Source organism: Drosophila virilis, chromosome 4 (assembly GCF_030788295.1).
Source record: "Drosophila virilis strain 15010-1051.87 chromosome 4, Dvir_AGI_RSII-ME, whole genome shotgun sequence".
In the NCBI taxonomy this organism is placed as follows: Eukaryota; Metazoa; Arthropoda; class Insecta; order Diptera; family Drosophilidae; genus Drosophila; species Drosophila virilis.
Genome location: NC_091546.1, coordinates 7316581 through 7340581, shown reverse-complemented (window position 1 = coordinate 7340581; position 24001 = coordinate 7316581). Strand labels below are relative to the sequence as shown.

At 42.8% G+C, this 24001-nt stretch overlaps 4 protein-coding genes across 6 annotated transcripts; 3 read left to right on the top strand and 1 right to left on the bottom strand.

Moving 5' to 3' along the window:
- Nucleotides 1-892: 892 nt before the first annotated feature.
- LOC6628626 (ubiquitin-conjugating enzyme E2Q-like protein CG4502) lies at nucleotides 893-10910 on the top strand. Its single transcript, XM_015173008.3, has 5 exons — nucleotides 893-1215; nucleotides 8995-9534; nucleotides 9592-9715; nucleotides 9785-10134; nucleotides 10219-10910. Exons 2-5 carry the CDS (start codon nucleotides 9116-9118, stop codon nucleotides 10301-10303), a joined length of 978 nt encoding a protein of 325 aa, XP_015028494.1. The 5' UTR covers nucleotides 893-1215; nucleotides 8995-9115; the 3' UTR covers nucleotides 10304-10910.
- A 181-nt stretch (nucleotides 10911-11091) lies between these two features.
- LOC6628627 (serine-rich adhesin for platelets) lies at nucleotides 11092-14707 on the top strand. 2 transcript variants are annotated; one of them, XM_015173009.3, is made up of 3 exons: nucleotides 11092-11335; nucleotides 11949-12932; nucleotides 13305-14707. In XM_015173009.3, exons 2-3 carry the CDS (start codon nucleotides 11959-11961, stop codon nucleotides 13966-13968), a joined length of 1638 nt encoding a protein of 545 aa, XP_015028495.1. In that variant the 5' UTR covers nucleotides 11092-11335; nucleotides 11949-11958; the 3' UTR covers nucleotides 13969-14707. The 2 variants fall into 2 exon arrangements, with proteins under 2 accessions (XP_015028495.1, XP_002052583.1); XM_002052547.4 differs by lacking the exon at nucleotides 11092-11335 and adding an exon at nucleotides 11625-11883.
- Nucleotides 14708-16502: 1795 nt separating this feature from the next.
- Nucleotides 16503-19334, top strand: LOC6628819 (zinc finger protein 724). Its single transcript, XM_002052548.4, has 3 exons — nucleotides 16503-17080; nucleotides 17249-17981; nucleotides 18120-19334. Exons 1-3 carry the CDS (start codon nucleotides 17066-17068, stop codon nucleotides 19112-19114), a joined length of 1743 nt encoding a protein of 580 aa, XP_002052584.1. The 5' UTR covers nucleotides 16503-17065; the 3' UTR covers nucleotides 19115-19334.
- Nucleotides 19335-20328: 994 nt separating this feature from the next.
- Nucleotides 20329-23713, bottom strand: MICU1 (Mitochondrial calcium uptake 1). 2 transcript variants are annotated; one of them, XM_002052549.4, is made up of 8 exons: nucleotides 23328-23713; nucleotides 23090-23261; nucleotides 22382-22544; nucleotides 22238-22275; nucleotides 22063-22177; nucleotides 21837-21997; nucleotides 20934-21393; nucleotides 20329-20869 (listed from the first exon to the last, which is right to left on the bottom strand). In XM_002052549.4, exons 1-8 carry the CDS (start codon nucleotides 23615-23617, stop codon nucleotides 20715-20717), a joined length of 1554 nt encoding a protein of 517 aa, XP_002052585.2. In that variant the 5' UTR covers nucleotides 23618-23713; the 3' UTR covers nucleotides 20329-20714. The 2 variants fall into 2 exon arrangements, with proteins under 2 accessions (XP_002052585.2, XP_015028639.1); XM_015173153.3 differs by lacking the exon at nucleotides 22382-22544 and adding an exon at nucleotides 22755-22914 and having other exon boundaries at nucleotides 23328-23710.
- Nucleotides 23714-24001: the final 288 nt, after the last annotated feature.

The window sequence follows — 24001 nt, the reverse complement described above, 5'->3', positions numbered from 1 at the left end:
GAGATTCCGTTGACAAATGCTACACACAATTTATTAATCAAATATCTAATTTATTTTTAAGCTAAACTATACGTCAAGTGCTTGAAAATATTTCGAAAATATTAAAAAAAAACAACTAAGAATTACTAAAAAAATAGAAAAAAGAAAACCAAAACAACTCCACGAGTAAAAATGTGTTTAACGATTTGCCTAAGAATTTGTTGATTAGTGCGTAGCCGATGTCTTGTTTGCGTATATATATATATGAATATATCGATTCTAAAGCTAAAGTTTAAGTATGTGTATCTAGACCATGAGTTGCCGCCTGTTACAGGTAACACACACTTTGTTGGCCACCTTAACGTTTTTCTATCAAATAACTCCAAATGTAACGAATTACTTATATAACCAATAGTCATAATCATAAATGTTCAAACTATACGATCTATGTCTAAATTGTGCGCATTTCAATGTGGAACTTGATAGGGTTCTACATATATATACACATATATTATACTCGGAATATCGTATTACCAAGTATATAATACTAAAGCAATATTTGCATACAACTTGAATTAAATGAATTATTACAAATATAATTATAACAACTATACTTTCTTATTCAAATTGGTAAATAATTATTCCGGTTAAAGATTCAATAAAAAATATTGCGAGTAATCAAAAACAAAGTGGCGGGTAAAATTCAAATTCAAAATAAGAGCGGGCGCTTAGTATTTCTGGTATTTTGCTGTTGACAGTTGCACTGCTTGTTTGTATTAACAGCACAAATTGAATAGATTTACCAACACTGAACAAATACCTTAACAGCTGTTCAACAGTGCTCCGTTTATATCGATATATCGATATTTTATATAATTTAACATAAGACAACACACTGCGCCTGCTAGCGTTAACATTAATATGTCGTGTGTCGCTCGAACTCAAAACAAAAAAATTTGTTAGTGGTTTTTTTTTCGTGCGAGTTGCAGCAACGTTCTGCTAGCGATTACGTTCGCTTAACTACTAATTATTCAAATAAAATAAAATAAACGCGACGGTAGTTATAAAGTGAAAAGCAAACAGCAATTCACCTAAAATATTGCAAACAAAGGGAAGATATAACAGTCAGTAACAACAAAACTAACAACAATAGTTTCAACAAACCAAAGGTTTTATTTTTCTTGATAAGAACGCGCTGATAGAGCGAGCGGCGAAGACGTATTGAAATTGCGACTGGTAAGTGTTACACAGCGAGCCCTAAAAATAACTGTGCGAGTGTGTATGTATGTATATATGTACATATTTGTGAAGCTTGCAAGTGTGTGTGTGTGTGTGTGTGTGGGAGAGTGCCGTTATCTATCCCTTTGTTGGCCGCTCTGCTCTTTCGGCCCGCAACTGTAACAATTGTCAGCATCAATTGCCAATTATGAGCTTTTGACCCCCAGCCAGACATGAAAACATCTTTAGCCTAGTCTATTTTATTCTTATTCAATAAATTCAATAGAGACAACACTTGCCTCTCTACCTGCGCAATTGTTGTCATCCACAAGCAGCCTGCTCTTGAACGTGTGCGTATGCATGCTTGTGTGAGTGTGTGTTTTCCTATTGCATTGCACTTTAGCTTTTGACATTGCTTTTTGCAACGCTTTAAAAGCTGCTGCTGCATGCTGTCCAAGGGCGTAAGCAGGGCGCCCATAGTACATATATACTTATATATATATATATCCGTCAATTCAATGTCAGCTTTTCATTGAACTTGATACTGAAATTTTGAGTGGTTTTTGTGTGTCTGAAGGCTAAAGTCCATGGCCAAGGCTCAAAACTGTAAGCCGAACAGTGCTGTTAAATATCCCACAGAAAGTTCAGCTTGAACCAAATGTAAATACATATATATTCACCAAGCACAACTGCAAACCAGATGGCAACACTCCATACACAATAACAACAAGCCGTTCAATTGTAAACAAACAATTTGTTTTTTCAAATGGAGCTGCCAGACTGCTGTTAGCGAATCTGTAAAGCTTCTATCAATTAACACTGTTAGTAATCTTAAACGGTTAAAGGTTATATGTATATGTGTGTGTGTGTGTGATTGCACCCTTTACGATATGTCTGTCACAATTACTCGCGGTGTGTTTACATTTAGAGCATCTTGTGCAAGGTCCGGCTTGGTGTTAGTAGCCCAGCTGCGGATTTCTTATCAGCGCACAAATATAAATAAACAAAACATATGCATGTTAGTAAATGTTCTCGCTTTATTATCAAGAAGCTTATTTGTGCCCTCATTTAAAACCATATGAGCAGCTAATCTTGGCTTTGTTCTGCCGAAATTAAACCAATAAAGCACAATACTATAGATGCATTTCATAATATACGATTGAATTAATTGTTACATATTATTCAATATCTGCTCTTAAAGCACCACAAGAATTAAATATAACTTCTCAGGCTTAGCCTTTTGTTGCTGCTGAATGATTTAGGGACAGAAAAATTACACAATAAACACACAGAAAACGCGCCTATTTTATTTACTGCTGACATCGCGACGCCCACACGCAACGTCAAGAAGCCAAAGTTCGCCCCAAATTGTGTGTTTTTCATGAATGGAACCGAACGCGAAAAGGAATGCGGAAGTGTTAACGAGTGCGAATGAGATAGCTATAGTTGCACGCTATCTTTTCTGGCATTGCTTTCAGCCTCAGCTGCGCCGACTAACTGTTTATATTCAGTACCCAGTAAAATGGGTAGAAAGGGTATGCTCTCTTCCTCTATATCTATCTACTTAAACTCGATCTGAAGTTTTCAAAAATATATTACTAACAATCTCTAACTACCAATAGGATCCGTTGAGTTAGTAGAAAATATTATTTGCGTTTAGGAATAAATAAGGCAACTCTTGCACTTGATTTAAGTCTTAAATTGTTAGATTATTGTTCTAAGAAAAGGGGTATTTTTTTGGTATTTTTTTAACAGCGCCCCCTCCAAAAAGTTTATTGAAATTCTGTCTAATGCACATGCCTGAATGTAATTTTGATGAGGTCCAGCCCATCTGACAAGGATCGAAAAATGGCCAACAAATGGACAACAGTTATTCAAAAGTCAATTTAACTAAGTGTTTAGCTGAGCCCGTGTGTGTGTGTGTGTGTGTGTGTATTTGCTGGGTATCTTGTGGGGCCACACACAACTACTTTCTGTTTGATTGGGAAGCAGGAAAGCACATCATGAATAATCCCAGCGGTAAAATGAGGATTGACTTTACGCGTTGTGCATTTAAATCGCAGTTGATCAGATGGAGCTGAGCTTTGGGATTTGGCCTAAACATTTTACAATATCGCATAGTAGTCGATTTTACTTTCATGGCCAGCTTAAATGAATTTCTCGATTTACACAATCGTAAATTGATTATGCATGCACATGATTGCCAGCTTCGCAGACACACCCACGCCCTAACCCCTCCTCCTACTCCTCCCCACCCTCCCGCCTTCCCGCACACCTGGCAACAGGCAGCATTTACCGTTGTGTCAGGACTATAAATAGAAAAGGCTGCGCCGATTAGATGAGGTTCAGTGCGTTGGCCAGAGAATTTATGAATATTACATGAGCATACGAATGAGTCCAGGTGATAAACAATTTCCATCAACATGAGCCATATGTCACGGCATGTGTCTTCAAGTGCCTGTAGTTGTTGTCTTTTGCACCTACCTTTCCCATTGACGTCAGCATTTGGTTCCCGTTAACGACTAGGAAAAGCGCATTGTTTACCGTTAAGATAATGACAAGGGTTGAATTTCTTGCGAAATGCCATACTGTTAGTTGCAGGAGAGTATAGAAATAGCTTCTATTATGACAACCATGCAACCTAAGGAATAGGTTAAGTTTAAATCTAGTGTTGAAAAGTGTCACAAAACTTAACAGATTTAAAAAGCTGTTATTTTGCATGTTAACAGAAAATGCATTGTTAAGCTACACTTTATTCCCCGCCCCCCTTGATATAGATAGCTGAAACTCGGAATTGAAAAACATTCCAGAAAAATACAATTCTTCGCTTCAAAGAAAATGCTATTTTAGTTAGGCTTAAAGCTCTGTTTCCTCTCGGCAATTCTCACCTTCAACCGTTTGCAGCTCATCTCGGCCCTAATGTCGCTTTAGACAACACCCGACCCAGTCCGTCCGAACACACACACACACACACACACACACACACTTCACATCTGACACGGGCCATAATCGAACCGCTAACTAACCGAGAGGAGAGCCGCCAATCTGGGGAGGGCCATGCCGTTCATTGCCGTCATCATGTGACACATGCGTCAGCATGTCGTCGCTCGAGTCCAAGCTTTCTGCATGTTGTTGTTGTTGTTGTTGTTGCTGGCGCTCTTGTTGAAAGCAATTTCATAAATGGCTTCCGTTTGTTGCCATCGAGAGATACATCCAAAGCTTGCATCCTTTTCTCGCACCAAAAAATATGAAACAAAAAGGACGCAAGCAAAAAACCTAAAACGGCATATTGTGTTGCCTACTTTCGGGCGCTGCGGCCGCCTCTACGTGCTGAAACCGTGTTCAAATAATATAAACATAAACGAAATGCCAGCGTAGGTGGCGGCCTTTAGCTCTGGCGCCGCACACAAGAGTGTGTTAAATAAACAGACACACATCAAGGTCAATGGCAAAGCAGAGCGAGAGCTTTTTGCCACTTACTTTTACGGGCTTCGTGTCATCCCACAGAGGGAAATTAACAAGTGATCCCATTGAGCAGAATATATAGACATAACTGTTTTCAACGAAAGCTCTTTAACACGTAACTTAACACTTGATTTTGACAAAATCGCATTTGATCTCTTTCGCCAAAAGCTCAAACTCACAAAAAGCTGATCGAAAATCAATGAAAACTCTTCGTCAATCGCAGGAAAAAATAAAAAATGATCCCATTGGACAGAAAATATAGACTTAACTGTTTTCAACGAAAGCTCTTTAACACGTAACTCAACACATGCTTTTCATCAAAATTGCTAAAGTCTCAAAAAAAAAAACTGAACGAAAGTCAACGAACTTGCGACACCCGCTACAACAAAGCGCTTAACCAGGAAGCTAAGAATTTTGATTAATACGACGAATGCGCATGCACTTTTTAAACCGTGCTTAATTCAATTAGCTTGTATTAACCAGCGAGTATTTATAAATAAAAGAATAAAGCTGAAGCAAGTAGAACAATGGCAAAAAGCACACTCACATGCATATGCTCAAGAGAGGGAGAGGGAGAGAGAGTGATTGATTGAGAGAGGGGGAGGCTCATGACAACGGCTCGTGGCAGCAGCAGCAGCAGCAACAACAACAACAACAACTGATTGCCATGACAGGCGCAAAGTGCAACGCAAAAAAAAATTCACTGTCAAAGCCAAACAAAGAAACTGTTAAGCAAGCAAACAAATGCCCAGCTCGCGCTCTCACTCACTCTCCCTCTCTCTCCCGCTCTCTCTCTCTCTTCCTCTGGCACGCTTCGATGCCCGGGCAGCTAGCAAATTGCACCATACAATTGCTCTGCTGCGCTTTTAATAAGTTTTCTTTAGCTTTGCTTTTGTGCGGACCGGCAACAGTGCTGTTTAATGACGTGTACGAAACTTTGCATATCATTTTGAATTGCAATTAAAACTCGCCAAAAACTGCAAATAAAAATCAATATTCTGCAAAATACTTACAAGTTGTCGTACAAAGCAGTTGCAGCTGACATCGTTTTTGTGGGTTAAGCATTTGATTTTCTTTTTTCTTATTTTTTGCACTTCGTGTTGCAGCTTTCATTGTGACGTTGTTCCGTGTGCTTACGCTTCTGATTTGCATGCAACAACAACAGCAACAACAAGAACAAATTTGCATGCCAGTGCAACAACAATAAAAGCTACAAGCAAAACACACACACATATATATATATAGAAATCAAAAAAACAAAATGAATAGAATGTTGTTCGTTGTTGATATTCCCACGCTCACAATTGATAGTGTTGTTAGACGCCTCAAATTGATCTGTTAGAAGTGCTATCGATATATTTATGTATATATTAATCGATTTATAATCGCTTAATGGCGCATTATTAAAACGGCATAAAAACAATCAAAACAAAAATGATAGGGCTTGACAACTCTGGCTGCCGGGTGTAATTTATTTAAGGGCAGAGGCACCCTGTATGCGTTCTCAATGCCATTGCAAATTGAACAGTTCAATTAAAAGCTAATTTAACTATAGCGTTGCTTTTAACGGCAGCACTTTGTTATTACTGATTTATACAGCTGCACATGTGTGTGTGTGTGTGTGTGTGTGTGTGTGTGTCTGTTCTAAACTTATCATTAATATGCCAGGGCTTTTAATTATATTTCTCGACGGGATAGGTCAGGGCTTGGGCAGGGAGAGCCTTATCGATTTTCGCTCAGCTAGATAAGATTAGATACACGCCCAACATTCCGCGCCAAGCTCAAATTTCGAGTCTGCCAGTCAATTTGCCGTCCAGTATTTCAGAGTTGTCAAGTAGCGTCAATATAATTAAATTGCATCCAGTTGGATGAACTGTAAAAAGATCCAAATATACTTAAAGTCAGAGCGCGCATTGTTTCTGTTTGAAATGAAAACACAGCTGGGTGCCAAGAGACAATACCAGAATGTCTGGCTAGCATTTCTCTTGGCCTCCTCAGCTCCCTTGTCGGGCTTCATTTCTGTGAAACTTGTTTCCTTGTTTGGCCTGGCGCCTGGATGCCTTTTACCAGTTTCTCTGTTGCCCACCAGTTTATGGTTGAAAGCAAAAGTATATACCATATAACTTGCATCAATCTATAAATAGTCGTTTAGCAGGAAATATTTTATCGGCAATGAATCGATATAAATCCAAACCCTAACTGAACTTCTCTCATCCATTGGCTGGTAATGAGTTTTGTGTGCTATTAATAATAATCGACTCTCAGCTTATATGTGACGTCTGTCTGACTGGCTAATGGCATCTGTTGACCAAAGCTGCGGCTTTTGCCTGTCAAACATCAATCAATCATAATTTGCTATTCGACCTCTGGAATCGCATCACTTCAGCTGTTGATTCAATTTGCAACAAGTTGTCGACACGAAACAAAATTAGAGAAACAAATTGGAAAGCTTACAACATAGGGTTAGGATACATGTTCTAACTTCTGTTAGTTTTAGATTTACAATTTAAACCTGTCGATTTTATCGTCATAATTCTTCGCCCAAACTTGTTGCGAATTTTAACGTGACGAGTAAAAGCAACTCTGATTTACTTAAACTTATCGAGTGGCAACTGTACTTTTAAACGAATTGAAGGTAGGGAAAGCTCAAGCATGCTCGTAAGAAAAAATAAAAGAAACAGAAAAGTAAATGCCCCAACCGAAGGGACTTCAAATGAAATCTCGTTATATTAAATTATGATTTACAAATTGTCTCACACTTTTATTTAATTAGGCGTTGAGAACGTTTGTAACTTATGCCCTTGCCTGCACAGCTTTCAGGCTACTTTGCGGCCTGGCCCCAAAGCCTGTTTAACCTCACGGCGGTCCATTTTATAATAACCATAATAATCATAAATACAAAGCATAATACCAAATGCCGCCCCCCCTTGGACATTGCGGCTGGCTGGGCTCCAAGCTGAGCCCTGAGCTCCACCTGCTGACCGTCTCCTTGGCAACGGCTAATTATGCGCGAGTGGAACAATTTGGGCTCATGGTCAACACCTAACTGGCAGCACCTACCACCTACAGCAAATCCGAGCACAGCATCCACTTTTCCCATAAAAGTTAAAATCCCCCCTTGAAATGCTACGTGCAACCGCCGCAACCCGCAGCCAACCCCACCGTCAGTCTGCCTGGCAACTGTTGGCTGCGTCGCAATAAGTTTTTTAATACCCAGCACCCATTCAAGTTGGGTATGAAGGGGCATAATGCTTTTGTGCCAAGGTATGCTACGAGCAAAAGGACGACGAGCTCAGCCCAACTATTTCCGTCTATGTGTCAATCTCTAGAATTGTAAGAACTTCATATGATATGATATGTATCCTTTCGATGTCTGCTCCCATTTCCAAAATATCGCATCAAAACCAAGTTTTTAGGCATAACTGGAAGACTTTAAATAATAGAAACCGAAATTGATCAATAATATATTACTTTTCGGAAAGCTCTCCCCTGTTCAGGCAAAAACAAAAAAAAACATGTAATGGAAAAATTGGGAAAATTTATTAAAAAATGCATTTCTAAGAGACGAAGCACTTCCGCTGCATGCTTGTGTATGTGTGTGTGTGTGTGCCCTTGTGATGCTCAGTGCTGAGTATCTTCTAGTCGTGCACACCCAGCGAAAGCTCTCTTGTTGATATCGTCGTCATCTTCGCTATTTTCCTTTCCCGTTTTTCTTTATGAGCTATTGTTGTCGCTTTTGCTTCGTTCGTACTTGGCTGCGAATATTTAACACACACACACACACATATATATATACACATACTGCATACATACATATATATTTTTTATCGCTTTTGTTTTTATAAGCTCGAAAATGTTGTCAAGGATGTTGTCCGGGGATGTGTTGGTATTTATAGCTGCCAGTGAAGTGTCTCCGTGCTCTCGACCAGAGCTGGCGCAACGATATAATCTTTGGATATACATAAATAAAAATCGTTTCAACGTTTCACTTTCAGTCTAGATATGACACAGACTCATTTGTTAACAGTTGAAAATAATGAAAATAAATAAGAGCCTAGCCCAACGTTCAACTTAGTGGGGCTAACAGAGTATGCTCTCAGTCAAGCAGCCCGTTTAAAATATTATTTTTTCATTATCGTGACCTTGCAAAAAAAAAAAACAGTATAATATGCAATGCGCCCTAGGTCAGGGTCATTTCTTGATGTGCCAAGACTCTGAATATATTCATTTTTTTCAGGCACAAATTTTCTCACTTGCAATCCACCTATATTCCACCTGCCTATCTCTGCATTTCACTCATTTATATTTTCTATACTTTTACTCTACTTGCAGCACGATTTGATGTTGCACAATAGACAAATTGTATAAGAAGACTGAAAAAAGTACGCTCCCACACACACACTCCCACACACACACTCACACACACACACATTGAACAAAGAACACTGCAAAGATGTCATCACGTTCCAAAGAGAGAGTAGTCACCGCGATTCGCAAGATCTTCCACAAGTCCAGCAACAACAATAACAACAACAACAACAACAACCATAATAATCACAACAACAACAACAACAGCAGCAGCAACGATAAGAGCAGCGATAAGGCCGATGGCGCCGAGCACAGCACCAGCAGCAAGAATAATCTTAACAACAACAACAACAATGAAATCGCGGGCGCATCCACAGCCACAGACAACGCAACAGCAACTGGGGCAGCAAACGATGTGGCAGCTGCAGCTGCAGCTGCAGCTGGAGCTGGAGGCGGCGGCGGCGGCACAGCTGGCCAGGCCAGTCCAAAGAATGCCATCGTGCGCGTAGCCGCCGAGCAGCCCGTCTGCGAGTCTCCGGGCAAGCGTCGCCGCCAGGATCACAAGTAAATCATGATAATTGCCAGTTGATAGATACATGTGCTAATCCTTTGTTTAAACAGAGTGGCCCCAACAACTGGACGCTCGCTGATGATGCCACCCGATGCCAGCATACGCTCGCGTCGCCTCATGAAGGAGTATCGGGAAATGGAACGCCTGCAGACCAAGGACGATGCCGTTTTCACGGTAATGCCAATGCTCTTTGCCCTTGCCCTTTGGCTATTCCATATTGAAATGTTTGACTTTCGATTCCAGGTGGAGCTAGTCAATGACAGCCTGTTTGAGTGGCATGTGCGTTTGCATGTCATCGATCCGGACTCACCGCTGGCCCGCGACATGGTTGAGATGAGTGTGCCGGCGATTTTGTTGCATTTGAGTTTTCCCGACAACTTTCCCTTTGCGCCGCCATTTATGCGCGTTGTGGAGCCGCGCATCGAGAAGGGTTACGTGATGGAGGGCGGCGCCATTTGCATGGAGCTGCTCACACCGAGGGGCTGGGCCAGCGCCTATACCGTGGAGGCGGTAATCATGCAGTTTGCAGCCAGCGTTGTTAAGGGCCAGGGCCGCATTGCGCGCAAACCGAAAAGTACAAAGGAGTTTAGTCGGTGCGTCCTTGGTATAGAACAACAGGTTTCATAGCATTTGATCTAATTCGTTTCTGCTTTCTGTTCTCTTTTTGATTCGTGCAGCCGCCAGGCAGAGGAGTCATTCCGGTCACTGGTTAAGACACACGAGAAGTATGGCTGGGTCACGCCCGCTCTCGCCGATGGCTAAGGATGCAGTCCCAGATGGACAAGCCCGCCGCTCGCCATAGCAGCTCATGCGTTTGCCAACTTAGTCAACTAAATGAATGCAACTCGATTTCCATTTAACATAAACACCGCTCATTACGATACTACAAAATAGTTGTAGGATGCTTACACTGAAAATTGATTTCATTTCTTTTATTTAGTTAAATAACATGTAAACGATTTCAATTGTCGTAAATGAATACCATCCAGGAGGTAGAAGAGGAAACTAACAAAGAAATTAGCTTAAAATGTAATTTAGCTGTAGAACACCCATGGAAATTACACAAAAACAAAATAATAATATTAATAATAATAAAAGGAAAGTATTATAACTTCATTAAGTTGGAAGAAACTATTTAAGTTCCACATTACTAATACATTTATATATATATATATATATTATTTACAGCATATATTAGTTAATGCAAACTAAATGAGAGCATCTCGGAATGTGTTATTATAATTAGTTGTGATTTTTATTAAGTTAAAAACCAAATTACAGATCTAGCCTACATACATATATAAGTATGAACATTTTCTTAAGTTTCGCATATAGTAAATATAAATATATTAAATGTCTCTATGTGTTTTTGCATTGCCTTTTCAATTAAATACACATACACATTAAATACGCAGCGTGCCGTAGCGGCCCATTTCAAAATGCGCGCGCGCCTAGTGTTGCACAGCGTCAAAACGGACGGCATAGCTGGGTCAAGCATATGCATGCGACTCGTCAGTCAGAGCCGATCACAATGACGCCACGCATTCTGCTAACAAGCATTTATCAGAAAAATTTGTTGCCTGACCATTTGGAGAGTTAATTTTGGAAGATATTTGTAGTTTGAATGCTGTAAATAATTGTCGCGTATACTCGAGCAGCATAATTTTATGCAATGCTAGCGTTGACTATGCTTTAATGTCTGAACGTGCCTGGTTACCGCGTAAGTGTCGTTACCCAACACTAGGAAAAAACTGAAACTGGCTGCAGAAAATTGTAATCACAGGACATAACTTTGTAAGTAAATTAAAGCATTTAGATAAGTTATTAAGCTAGCAAATGTCGAACAAAAGCTGCCACAAACTTTTGCCCAACTAATTTGTGCAACATTTGCATGCGTTGCTTGTGAATAAGCGGTGTAAAAGCCCAGCAAAAAACTAGCCACTCGCAACGCACGCAGTTGATGCGAAAAAAGATTGACAAGCTGCGACGGTGACGCCGACGACGACGACGACGCCGACGTCGACAGCGTCGTCGTTGAGCTGCATGGACAGCCGTATGAGAATTTTTAAGGCAAATCCTAACTTGGAGCTGCTAGCAAATTGCGTCCCATTAAATTTGAGCTGCCCAAGTGAACCGATCGACCCAAAATTGAACCAGCACACAGCTCGCTGAGTGCGAGCGAGCGAGCAAGAACAAAATGTGTGTGTGTAGCTGCTGTTGTTGTTGTTGTTGTTGATTTTGTGTGTTGTATAGTAACTATGTGTATGTATGTGTGTGTGTGTGTGTGTTGACAGGCAATTTTGTAGCAACTGAAACCCACGAAACATAAAAATACCCACACCGTAAGCGTCAGCAGCCCGCAGCACATAGCAAAAAATAGTAAATACATAGTTTTTGTTATTTTTAGACTCGTTTCAATGGACACGAACGCTAGCAGCAACAGCAGCAGCGGCAGCAACAGCAACAGCAACGATGAGCAGCCCAACAAGACGCCAAACGAGGCAGAGACGGCTGCAACCTTTGTGCCTATGGATACGCTAGATCCGCCGCCCAGCGGCAGCACCAGCACCAGCACCAACTCCAAGACGCTAAAACGCTGCCTCAGCGTGCCCATAATACGCACGCTGCCGGGCAAGCCGACGCCGATGACGACGCGCGCCGCCGCAGCAGCTGCCGCGGCAGCCAAAGAGCAGACACCAAAGAAGAAGGAACAGCAGCCGCAGCAGCGGCCCGAGTCCATTGTCAGCAGCATCGGCTCCAATTTCAGCCTCAACACGCTGGCAGGCATCGATTGTTTTGGCAAAAATATACACATACGCTCGCAGCCCAGCTCCCGAGAAGTCTCGCCGGCGCCAGTTTTTAATCCGTTTACGCCACGTGCACGTCGCTACTCGGCCAGCTATAGTCCAGCGCTGAACGGCGCCGGAGCAGGCTTGGGTGCAGCCCTGTGTGTTACGCCGCGCGTCTCACAGCTGCGGCAGGAGGAGTGCGCCGATCTCAACAGCCGAGAGGTGAATCACGAGCGTGAGGTGCATCGTGAAATTCAAATCTCACAGAGCTGGGAGGATCTAACACTGGTGGCTGAGAACTGGTCCTGCAAATCAGACGAATTCTCCAATCCGCTGCAAGTGGTGCTGCCCAACGGCAGCAGCAACAGCACCAGCTGCTCCAGTCCCAGCCCCACAAGCAATCGCGCCGGCATGCGCCTGCCCTACTCACCCTCGCCGACACGTCGCACATTCGCCACACGGCGCTCCATGTCGCCCATCGCAATGCGACCCTCGTCTCTGGGCCCCGTCAAACGCAAATTCGAGCTGGACGACAACAATCCAGGCGTCAGCAACTGGAGCGTCTACTCGCCACCGCCGCCCAAGAAGATCTTTACAGATAGGTGAGTGCAGAAATCAATTGGTGCCATGTCAGGAAAGACTCACTGGATGTAGAAACTCATGTATGACAGCTAGGAACAACGTGACTGAGGGATTCACAAGAAATGGTCTAAACTAGATTCGATCTCTAATGGGGTTTCAGGGTTGCATGGTCCAATCATTGAAAAACTTGTGAAGTCATTGTATAAATATTTTGCTAGTTTAGATCTCAATTGGATAATGTCGGGTTATATAAGTTTAAATGGCTCCAAACCAAAGAGCGTGACATGGTGGATGAAATACCCAAATAGTAAAATAATTGATAGCTTATCAGCTCTCGCAAAGCCCTGCTTATGCCGCATAAATGACCATTATGAAACTATTGCCTATTGCAGCCGTGGCTCATCACCTGTATGCCAATCGCCTTCATCCGTGTGTCCCAGTCCCGACTCGGGCACCTACGACGGACGTATTACGCCCAAGCTCTTCATATCGAAGCTATGCACCAACAACAATGCCGGCGGTAATAATAACAGCAGCAGCAGTGGCTGCCCCTCGCCGGTGTCTGCTTCACCCAGCAGCATTCTACCTGGCAATGGCCTGGAGAGCATGTGCCTGACGAGCGGCAGTCAAAGTCAGAGCATCGATGAGGGCATCTCCATACCGGAAAGCGAGCCAAACACTTGTCGCAGTCGCACCTCTTCAATATTGTCGACGGCCTCGTCCAGCAGTGTGCTCGGCGGACCCCAGCTGCTGGTCAACGATATGGTTGATGATGCTACGCTAATGGATGATGCCAAGAGCGAGACATCATCGATTGGCGGCTGTTCCACAATCAGCATTGAATCCTCCTCCTGCGACAGCGGCGCCAGGGCGGCGGCCACATTTCTAAATCGCCTGGCCGTTGATGATGGCGGCTCGCCGCTGGCCCAGAAGAGTTTCTACATCAATAAGCAGGGCTTTTCCGGGGCCAAGAAGTTCATTGTTAACCACGAGAAACTGAGCACATCTCTGGACCCCAGCAAGGCCAACAAGCAGGATGTGCAGCAAAAGCTTTAAGCGATCGCCCGCATCGCATTGTACAATAGAATATAACCTGCAGCCGCGTATGCCTTCTATTATTTGTATATGCTGCTGCGCCATAGTTATATACGTAGCTCTAATCATGGCATTATTAATCAAGCGTTATACTAACCCAAACCAACACCCACCCAATGTCCCGAGCTTTACTTAGTTTGCCTTAGCATTAATTACTGTACATAATTAAGTTGTTTAACGCCAGATCTTTTATACATACATTGCATATCATCTGTATAACTTAGACTCTCTTCTATACCCTGTAATTCTTTCTTTATAATTAGCAACATGTGTTTTTAATATGTTTAATGCGCGATCCGAGTTGATTTAACCGATAACCCGATATCTTATGTATATGTCTCATTACCAATGCCGTTTCTGTAGATGACATATGATACTTATGAAATAGAAACCACTTTTTTTTATATATATATATATATAAATTGCTATATTTAGCCCTATTTACGGTACACCTAGTTGTTAGCCCGCTTAGATTTTAGTACCAATCCAATTTTGCCAAATATGTTTCTTATATGTATATGTACGTATGTATATGACACGTTTGAAATTTGATCGATTTAATACGGATATCTGCGCGTATCCGACATTATAAATTGTTTGTCTTACGATCCAGTCGAGCATCGTATGCGAATTTAAATATTTAGCTTCAAGATGTTATTTCAAAATGAACACAAAAACATAATAAACAAGTTTTTTTCAATAGATTAAACACAAGTGTTAGTTCTGTCATTTACTTATATCAATTGTCAAGCGGATTTTCCATGATCCCCAGCCCTTGGTTATTTCCGATTAAGGTTTCTTAAAATAATCTTCTCGTAAGGGTAACAATATATGATGTTTGTAGAGCTCGCAACGGCTATAATTCTTTAGAATCAGATTAATTGTTATGCAGAATACGCCTATTGTGGTGGCAAAGTGTAATGGAACCTATTTTTATACTCTTCTTAGGGCTATTGCAATTTTAGAATGAAATGTGTAACGCATAGGAGAGCATTCCGATCCCATTCCATCCTTCCGTTCATTTCTTTATCTATTTAAGCTAAGCATAAGACAGTCTTTCTATTGCAGCCAGTATCGGAGCACTATATCATAAAAGTTTCCATAGGAACAATCGGTCGAAAAGTAGGATCTTGAATGGAAAATAATTTTGTTGATCTTTACCAAATTAGCTAGACCAAATTCGGCATTTCTAATCTTATCAGTATTAGACCACTTAATCATAATGCTATATAGAAGCGATCGGTCAAAAAAGAGGATCTCGTATCAATCTATCAGCATTACGAGCTTCACTGTTCTCATACATACATACATACATACATATACAAGGGTATTTAAACTTTCGGCGCGCTGTGCAACACTTGATAGTTGCGCTACATACATATGTACATAGTACATATATGTATGTATATACATAAATGTATGTATATCTGTTATAGGTTAATTATTCGCCGTAATACTAAACCATCCCATTACAGGTTAATGTTTATTTTTAGTAATATAAAACTGTGATATAATTACAGCACCGAGCTGTAGACATGCATATGTATGTATGTATGTACGTCCGTCTGGCTCAGTAAAAGTTCGAACAACTGGCCGAGCATTGCTCCCCACTCAGCCAGCGGCAGGCAGGCAGGCATGCAGGCACATGCTCATGGAGTCTATTTGTGCCGAGGCGCCCAGGCTGGGGCCGAGTGGGCGTGCGCTGATTTAAAACAAGTTTTATAGCAGCGGTTAAAGTCGATTCGTACTTGGAGTCACGATCGCATCTCGCTCGGCCGTAGGGCGAGAGGAGAAGAAAAAGAAAGAATAGCAACCGATGTTGTCGTGTTTGGTGCGACGTGCGATCAGCTCAGAATCAACCACCTACGCTAAATACATACAAATGTGTGATTGACATGCCAACCATGCCAAATACATACACACAAACATTGTTAAAGGGCCCCCTTTTGTGCCGTTGCACAACACTGTCAAAAGGCTGACGCAGCCATCATGTACATACATACATATGTATGTATGTGTATGTGCGTAGCTTTTTGCTGCCAACGTTGACGCTGACGCCAGCGACCTAACAATAAAACGAATATACAACAAAAAGCAAACACAACATGGCAAATAATTAATGTCTGTGGTTGTTGTTGCGCAAAAAAGGAAAAAGAGCGACAAGAAATGGTTGCGCACGGAGCTCACGCTGCTCGGCAGCCACTTCTGCTGTTACTGTTGTTGTTGTTCTTCTTCTTCTTGTTCGCATTGTTGTTGGGGCCCCGCGTTTCGCTTCGTTTCGGTCGTGCTTTAATGGAGCTTGCCTCCTTCCCTCCCCCCTATTGTCGGCGTCTGCTTCACTGCTCGCCGTTTGCTGCTCGAAGTAATCTTGAAAATCGTGAGTTGAGTTTTGCGCGACGCTCGCTGGTTTCTTTTTCTCTCACCATGCGCGATCGTTGTTGTTGTTGTTGTTGTGTTGTGTATGTTTGGGGCCTTGCTTTTGGTTTGCCCTGCGCATTTTCTTTGTTTTTCGTTTTGGGTTTGGTGCTGTGCGCGCCTGAAGAAAAATCAAGTTAACAGCCAGCGCACGCAACGGTACAGGGTGTGGGCAGGGACAGGGACAGGGGCAGCCACAAAGAGGAGCAGTTTGCCGGGTCGCAAACGATAGCTTTTGTTGTTTTCAATATGCGCGTACATTAAAAATAAAAAGCCTGCAGTCCGCGTTGACGTTGGCGTCGACGTCGATGCCGTCTTGCCTGTTGCGCCCGCTGTTTTGTTGCTGCTGCTGCTGCTGCTGGCGCTGCCGAGCTGCTTCTGCTTGTTGTTGTTGCCTCGCTTCGCTGATTCGGACTGAGCAGCGACTGAGGCAGCGGGCCGACAGAAACTCGACTTTTGGCGTTTGTCGAGGTTGCTGAGCCCGGGCAAGCGAGCTGCGAATCCAGTTTCTTCTTCACTCGGCCTCGGCTAACAACGCGAAACGGCCACGGCAAAAAATCAGCGCAAGTCACAAATTATTTTTTCCTCTTTTTAATTTCTTCTTTTTTTTTTTTTTTTTTTGCAAATTGTTCACCGATTGTTAATGTATTGCGGTAAGGTAAGTTATTATTGTTGTTGATGCTTGCGTAAGGATGTGAATGGCAATTAGCTTAATAAGCATAGCATATGCACAGGCGCAAAAGCTCTCTTTACCTCTCTCTTTCTCATTTACAAGCTCTCTCTTAGCATGCTCTCTCTTTTCGCTTCCTTTGTTACTCCACATTAGGGCATGGAGCTTGCGTCCGCTGGCTGCGCTGACTGCTGCAGCGACTGCGCCAGCGCAGCGCCCACTTGCTGTACTGCTTCAGGCTGCTGCGATGCTGCCTGCTGCGACGTCAATTGTCAGCTGCTGACGCCAGATGCCAATAATTATGAATACCACGAGCCGGAAGAGAACTTTGTGTCCATTGACGATGCCAAGATAAAGAGCCTGTTGCTCCAGATTGGAAAGCAGCAGCAGCAGGAACTGCGACGCCAGCAGCAGCAACAACAGATTATCGAGCTTTTGGACGATGATGAGGTTGGCGTGGAGCAGCCGCCGCCCATGTTAATTAGCGCAGCGCATAGCTTAAATCCAGGCAAACGCCTTTTGACCGAAAAACAACAAATGGCCAAGAAACTGAAGCAGCGACAACATCGAATTGTGGCCAGGATTGAGCTAAGCGACAGCGAATCCGAGACGGAAGTGCCGGACCCCGCACCGAACAGAGATAGCGAAGAGAATTTGCCTTTGGCTACTGTCAGCTGCGAGCTGGTGGAGCCAACGCAGATCATTGAGCTGCCGTCGGACGAGGAGGAGCAGCCCCAGCAGCAGAAACCGCCAGCTAAGGCAGCGCCCCGCAAGCGGCCACCGAGACCCTATATAAAGCGACGCGGCCGGCACTTCTATCAGTGCCAGGCATGCGGCAAGAAGGTGCAGTCCAATTACAATCTGCGTCGCCACATGATGATCCACACAGGTGAGACACAGGTGCAACAGGCGTGTCCTTAACTGAAGGCACTTATCGAACAACCGATCTGAGTAATTTATCACTAGAAAGATATAAAACGCATTGGCAGCCACCTAATCTGTTATTTTGTAACTCTCTGTCAACCAGGTGAGCGACCCTTTCCCTGCGATTTGTGCGAACGTCGCTTTCGCGAGTTCAGTGACCTGAAGAAGCATCGCCGACGACACATGAACGATCCGCGCTATATATGCATGATTTGTCGCTTGCATCCGCCCATGGAGCAGGACTCAACGCGATGTGTGGAATGCGAGGGCAAGAATCTGCTCCTAGGACCGCAGGACTGTGATGATGTGGAGACTGAAAAGGTGGCGGATGAAGAGGCGGATCAAGAGTTGGATCAGGAATCCGACCAGGACCAGGAATTTGTTACATCTTTACCCGTGGCAACCGTAATGGCTTCACGGCCGCCCACGCTGCTGGTTACGCTGGTGCCCACGCCCACGCCAGCCCCAGCCCTATCAGTTAGTGCACCTATAGCCACACCTACACCCGTCCCGCCGTCACGTCCCCCATTGCCGCGCAGCTGCAGCAGCGCCAACTCCTCCTCCTCGCTTAGCAACGATGTGGCGCCAAGGCGGCTCCCCAGAAATACGCGCAATCGGCGCTCCTATCCCTGCCCGTTGTGCCAACGTCCGTTCGGCACGCGCCACAATCTCAAGCGGCACTACATGATCCACACCGGCGAGAAGCCCTTCAGCTGCAGCAAGTGTCGCAAGCCGTTTCGTGAGTGCTCGACCCTCAAGAAGCATATGGTGACCCATGTGCGCGAACGCTGGTACAAGTGCCTCAGGTGTCCCGCCAAGTATCAGGATTATTTGCACTACACGGAACACAAGGCGACCCATGGCCAGGACACGCAGCTGGAGACGGACACAAATGGTCGCCGCAGACAACGTTCATCTGAGAGCGAAGACGGCGATGGCGATAGCTCTGTGGATGATTGGCTGGAGTGCTGCGAGTGCCAGCTACGTTTCACCCAATTGGATGCCTACACGGAGCATCTGAAGAAGCACGACCTGGAGCTGTATGGCCTGACTGTCGACGACCTGGACGACGAGGATCAGGATGTAGATGTAGCCTAACATTCATCAGTTATAGATATACACATTCCATTTGTTAAACTTGTTGCATTCCAAACTTGGGCCCTACATTTTCCCTAAGAGATGAAGATGATTGTACTGAAAAGGAGCCTCCTTATGCTGGCATAACCTAATTAAGAATATAAATTATATCTACTTGTTATACGAGATGTCTATGCGTAGCATTAAGATCCCATGAAATATATTTTTGTACTGCAAAGAGTTTCGGTTTGTAAAAACTAGCCAAACATATTTTTGGGTTCCTCCAGAAAAGAACAACAAAGAGGAAAAGAGCAGCAGGGGGAAAAAGAGCACCAGGGCAACATGTAACTTCGATAGGATTATTTCTATAGTGACTTAAAATATTTGGGTTTTACTTACCAAGCTCAGCATATTATTCATCAAACAGGTGATCGACAATTTCCCTCCGAAGGCAGGAATCTTTAAGTCAGCATACACATGGATGCACGTTTGCATATATACGTATGCATGTTTGCATATATACGTATGCATGTTTGCATATATATGCATGCATGTTTGCATGTATATGTATGTATGTTTGCATATATATGCATGCATGTTTGCATGTATATGTATGTATGCATATTTGTTTGTACATATGCATACAGGCATATATACATACATTTGTACATACATATATATGCACATAGATACATACACATATGTGTACATGCACACACACATACATATATAAGTACATACATATGCCAACACTTGCGTACATACATATAAATGTGCACACTTACTTACATACACATTTACACAGAGACAAAAAAAAAACAAAAAAAAAGCAATATATATATGTACACACTTACGTACATACATATAAATATACACACTTGCATACACACTTACACACACACACAAAAAAAAAAACAAAAAAAAAACACTACACTACCAGCTTTGCATGAAAAGCTGCGGGGCCTACTTAAATTCTTGAGAATCGAGGAGGAGAGCACTTCGCAGAAATTCGTTTTATTTAAATTTGCAGGACAGCGACAAATAGGCTTCAGCTGCGTTTGGTATTAAAACACAAACATGCGTGCATACATATATACATAAATGCATACATACATGCATGGACACACGCCCACACATACATACACACACACACGCGCACATACACACATATGTATGATATTTATAGGCCTTCGTATAAAATACTTGAATTTTATAAACGAATTAAGAGCACAATGTATGTTTAAACAAATTTGTATATAATTTACAAGAAAATTGTATTGTTAAATCTACATTTGGGTTAGCCAATGCGAAATCTACGGATAACATATCAAGCAATTACTTGCAGTTCGTCGATCAGTTTTAAGGAATTTTCAATAACATTTATCCATAAAATTTAGAAAGGTCTTTAGAAAACAGCCGAGGCTTTACGCTGTTTGGATCGAATTCTCAAATAAACTATGCAGTTGACCAGCCCAACAGTTCGTTTTTGAATTGCGCTAAAGCGTTTAACGTAAAGTTTAACTAAACATAAATAGGAGCAAGCGTAAGAAAAATGACTAACAAGCGCGCTTTGAGCACTGAACAAAAGAGAATCCATTATGACGAAGAAGAAGGCAGATAATTAGATATCCAAAAGTACGGGCTTTGTCTCTTTGGCACATTTGAACACCGAACGCATCATTTTGAGAAAACCCGTATCCTTAGGCTTTTCCAGGCCGCGTTGCACGCGATTTTTCATGACCGATATGAATTCCTTGTTGCTCAGCTGATTATCGTCTGCGAGAAACAAATAAGTGTCGCATTCAGTTTTCAATGAATTGAATAAAATAGCCAAACATACTGTTCTCATCGAATATGGTAAAGACCACGTCGACCACATGATCGGAGAGATTAACCATGGCCACAGTTTTGGCCACATGCTGCAGCGTTTGCTGATCAATCGAGGCGCCAGCAATGTGATAGAAAGTCAGAGCCGTGTCCACATCATTGATGTTGTTCAAAAAGTGAAAGAAGTCGAGATAATCCTCTTTGGATATGCCCGTGCCATGGTCACGAAAACGACGCTTAACGCGCTTCAGTTTCTTTTGCTTCTTCTTGGGCGGATAGCCGGCATATGCGAGCAGCAGCTCGGCAAAGTCTGCCTCGGTTATATTGCCATCGTCATTGGGCTCCTTGCGTTCAAACTCTAGAGAGAGTATTTCGCGTTGCAGCTGCTCCTGAAAGTCCAAGAACTTTTCGATTGTCAGCTTCTCGTCCATGTTGGGCCCAAAGAAGTATGTTATCAGGGCCGAATTTACACCCTGGCGAATGCAGAGAAAAGTATTTTAGTGAAAATCTATACAATAATAAGGTATATTGTGTTTGTAACAAATAGAAAAATGTGTGTACATTTGCAGGTAGTTTCAAGTGGATGCAAAGTATGTGCAATTATTAGTTGAGTAAATGTGTGGGTGAGAGGGGTGTGGTAGCAAAATGAAAGTTTAAAAGCGTTTGTTGTTTTCACATAAAGTACCTTCAAGGACTGTAAGTAGTAGTCAAATAAAGGAAGAGAAGTATATATGTACACAGTTAGACACGCATTTAACGTACACGCGTCATTCAAAAGGATTAAAGCCAAAAGACATAGAGAATATACAGTACAAAAGATCGTTTAGTATGGCATTCTCAATACTCGCTCGCCCGCTCGCTCGCTCGCTGCGCAGATCTGTTGCCGGAGCGCACAGTCCATTCAAACGATAATTACCTTGAATGTGTTCCCTGTATTCGCATGATCCCGATGCCGTGTACCCATGCTGGTCTGCTGGCGCACCAGAGTCGCCACCATTTCAAACTCCTCGCAGTCCACATCCCCGTCGCCATTTAAATCGAACATGCGAAATGCAATCTCGAAGTGGCGACGCGAAACTGTAAGAGACAAAAACATCTTAGTATACAAATTGACGCAGTAACATTAATGAAAATTGACTTACTGGAGAGTACGGTGAGCAGAAAGATATAGTCGGAAAAGGTAATGAGTCCATAGGAGCCCAGCTTATAGAATATGCTGTTCTTTTCCAGTTGCAAGTTCAACTGCTCCCCCACAGACTGTAAGTAAACAGTTATAAGAGCAAGGGATGCCATTCAAAGCAATTTAAATGTAGTTACCTTGGGATCATAGCGACGATACTGATCCAGACCCAAACCTGTAAAAGGCAAATTGCATTAGGCAGACTGTGTTTAGATATAATTCGGGATTAGTTAGTTTGGAGAGCGATGTGGAATTGGGGTCGGAGGTTTTAAGCCACATACCATCTGGTTGTTTCATGCCTGGCGTCATGCTAGTCAAAAAATCGGTTGGTGTCATGTAGACCTCATGGCGATCATCGGCGACCGGCACTTGGATGGTGGCAAAGTAGCGAAATACTTTGTCTGGCGTCGAGAATTGCCTGATGCGATTCTCATACTCAATGATCTAAGCAATAAGCGTTTAGGAAGATTACAATTACTCTTGTTTGTTTGGTTTTAGCTAAGTGCGAACAAAACGCAGGCAGTGCAGAAGAAGAAGGTTGGTAATTGAACAGAAATTGAAAAACTAAGCGCTGACGCCAACATAAAACTGGGACGCATTTATGAGCAGTTCGTGTTAGTATTTAGTCTAGATATGCCTATATAACTCAATTACCATCTGGTTGTTTAATGCCCGGATAGATAGAGCGCAAAAAGTCCTCGGGTGTCATGCATACAACTGTCTGTGTGGCATCCTGTAGACGCACCGTGGCAAAGTAGCGAAAGATTTTGTCTGGCGTTGAGAATTGCCTGATACGATTCTCATACTCGATTATCTAAGAGGTGTATATTGATGTTGTGATGTGTGTAATGGCAACAGAAAATGTGACGGGCAACATAAAGAGAAACGAAAGTCATAAGAAAACTTAAGTGAATAGTTAAATATTTATATGTACAGCATTGTAAAGACACAAAAGGTTTCTCAGTGGCATCGATTTATGTTTCGCATACCTTGCGCTCGCGAAAGCCAACTTTTTCCTTAATCTTTTTGCCATCGTGCGGGTTCAGACGCGCCTCATCGTCCTCCGACTCATCGGAGCTGCTGTCGCCATTTACTCCGGCCGCATCGGACGGACGCTGGCCAGCATCCGCGTCCACTTTGGGTATGAGCAAGCGTTTCACTCTAAAAATAGATGCATTTTACATATCGATCGATTTTTGTTGGTTAGATGACCAAGCTAATACTCACTTGCCCCAGTCCAGCACCGAGATGACAAACAAACTGAGCACCAAAAGGTGAAAATATTTGGTCACCTGAGGGGTTTTCTCCTCGCCATGGCCAAAACGCTTGTGCCCGCGCGTTTGTTGCACTTGGAACTGGGACGCAGCAACATCTGCTTTTATTGCCAAAATCGGTTGGTATTTGTGGTTGTTGACTAAGGATGAAATTGTGCGGCAATTCTGTAGAGTAGGCAGTGCTGAACGCTTTGCTAGAGCCGCCAGCGCCTGCCGCGTTACCAGAAAACGCAGCACAGACATTTTCAGACAATGTTCTTATTCTAGTTTATTGCGTTTTTGCACTCTTATTTTATGCGCATATTCGCATTCGTTCGAGAACTAGTTAATTGTGAATGAATCAAACCAGTTCAATTTGAGCAATAAAATGCCAACGCTTAACAACACTGAAGTTAAACATAGCTGATGGCACAATGCTTCTATTGTTTCGGAAGCAGCGGTCTGGGTAAAATGTTTGTTAAGCAAACATTGTCTTCCCATAGTTATTTAAATTATTCTAAGCAATGGGTAATTTGATCTAAAATCTAGTCAAGTTTTGCCTTGATATTTATGTTTGTATATTTTAATAGGAGAGCAGCAACAGATTGAGCTGCAATTCCAGCATCAACAAGAGCTGCCATGTGAGCA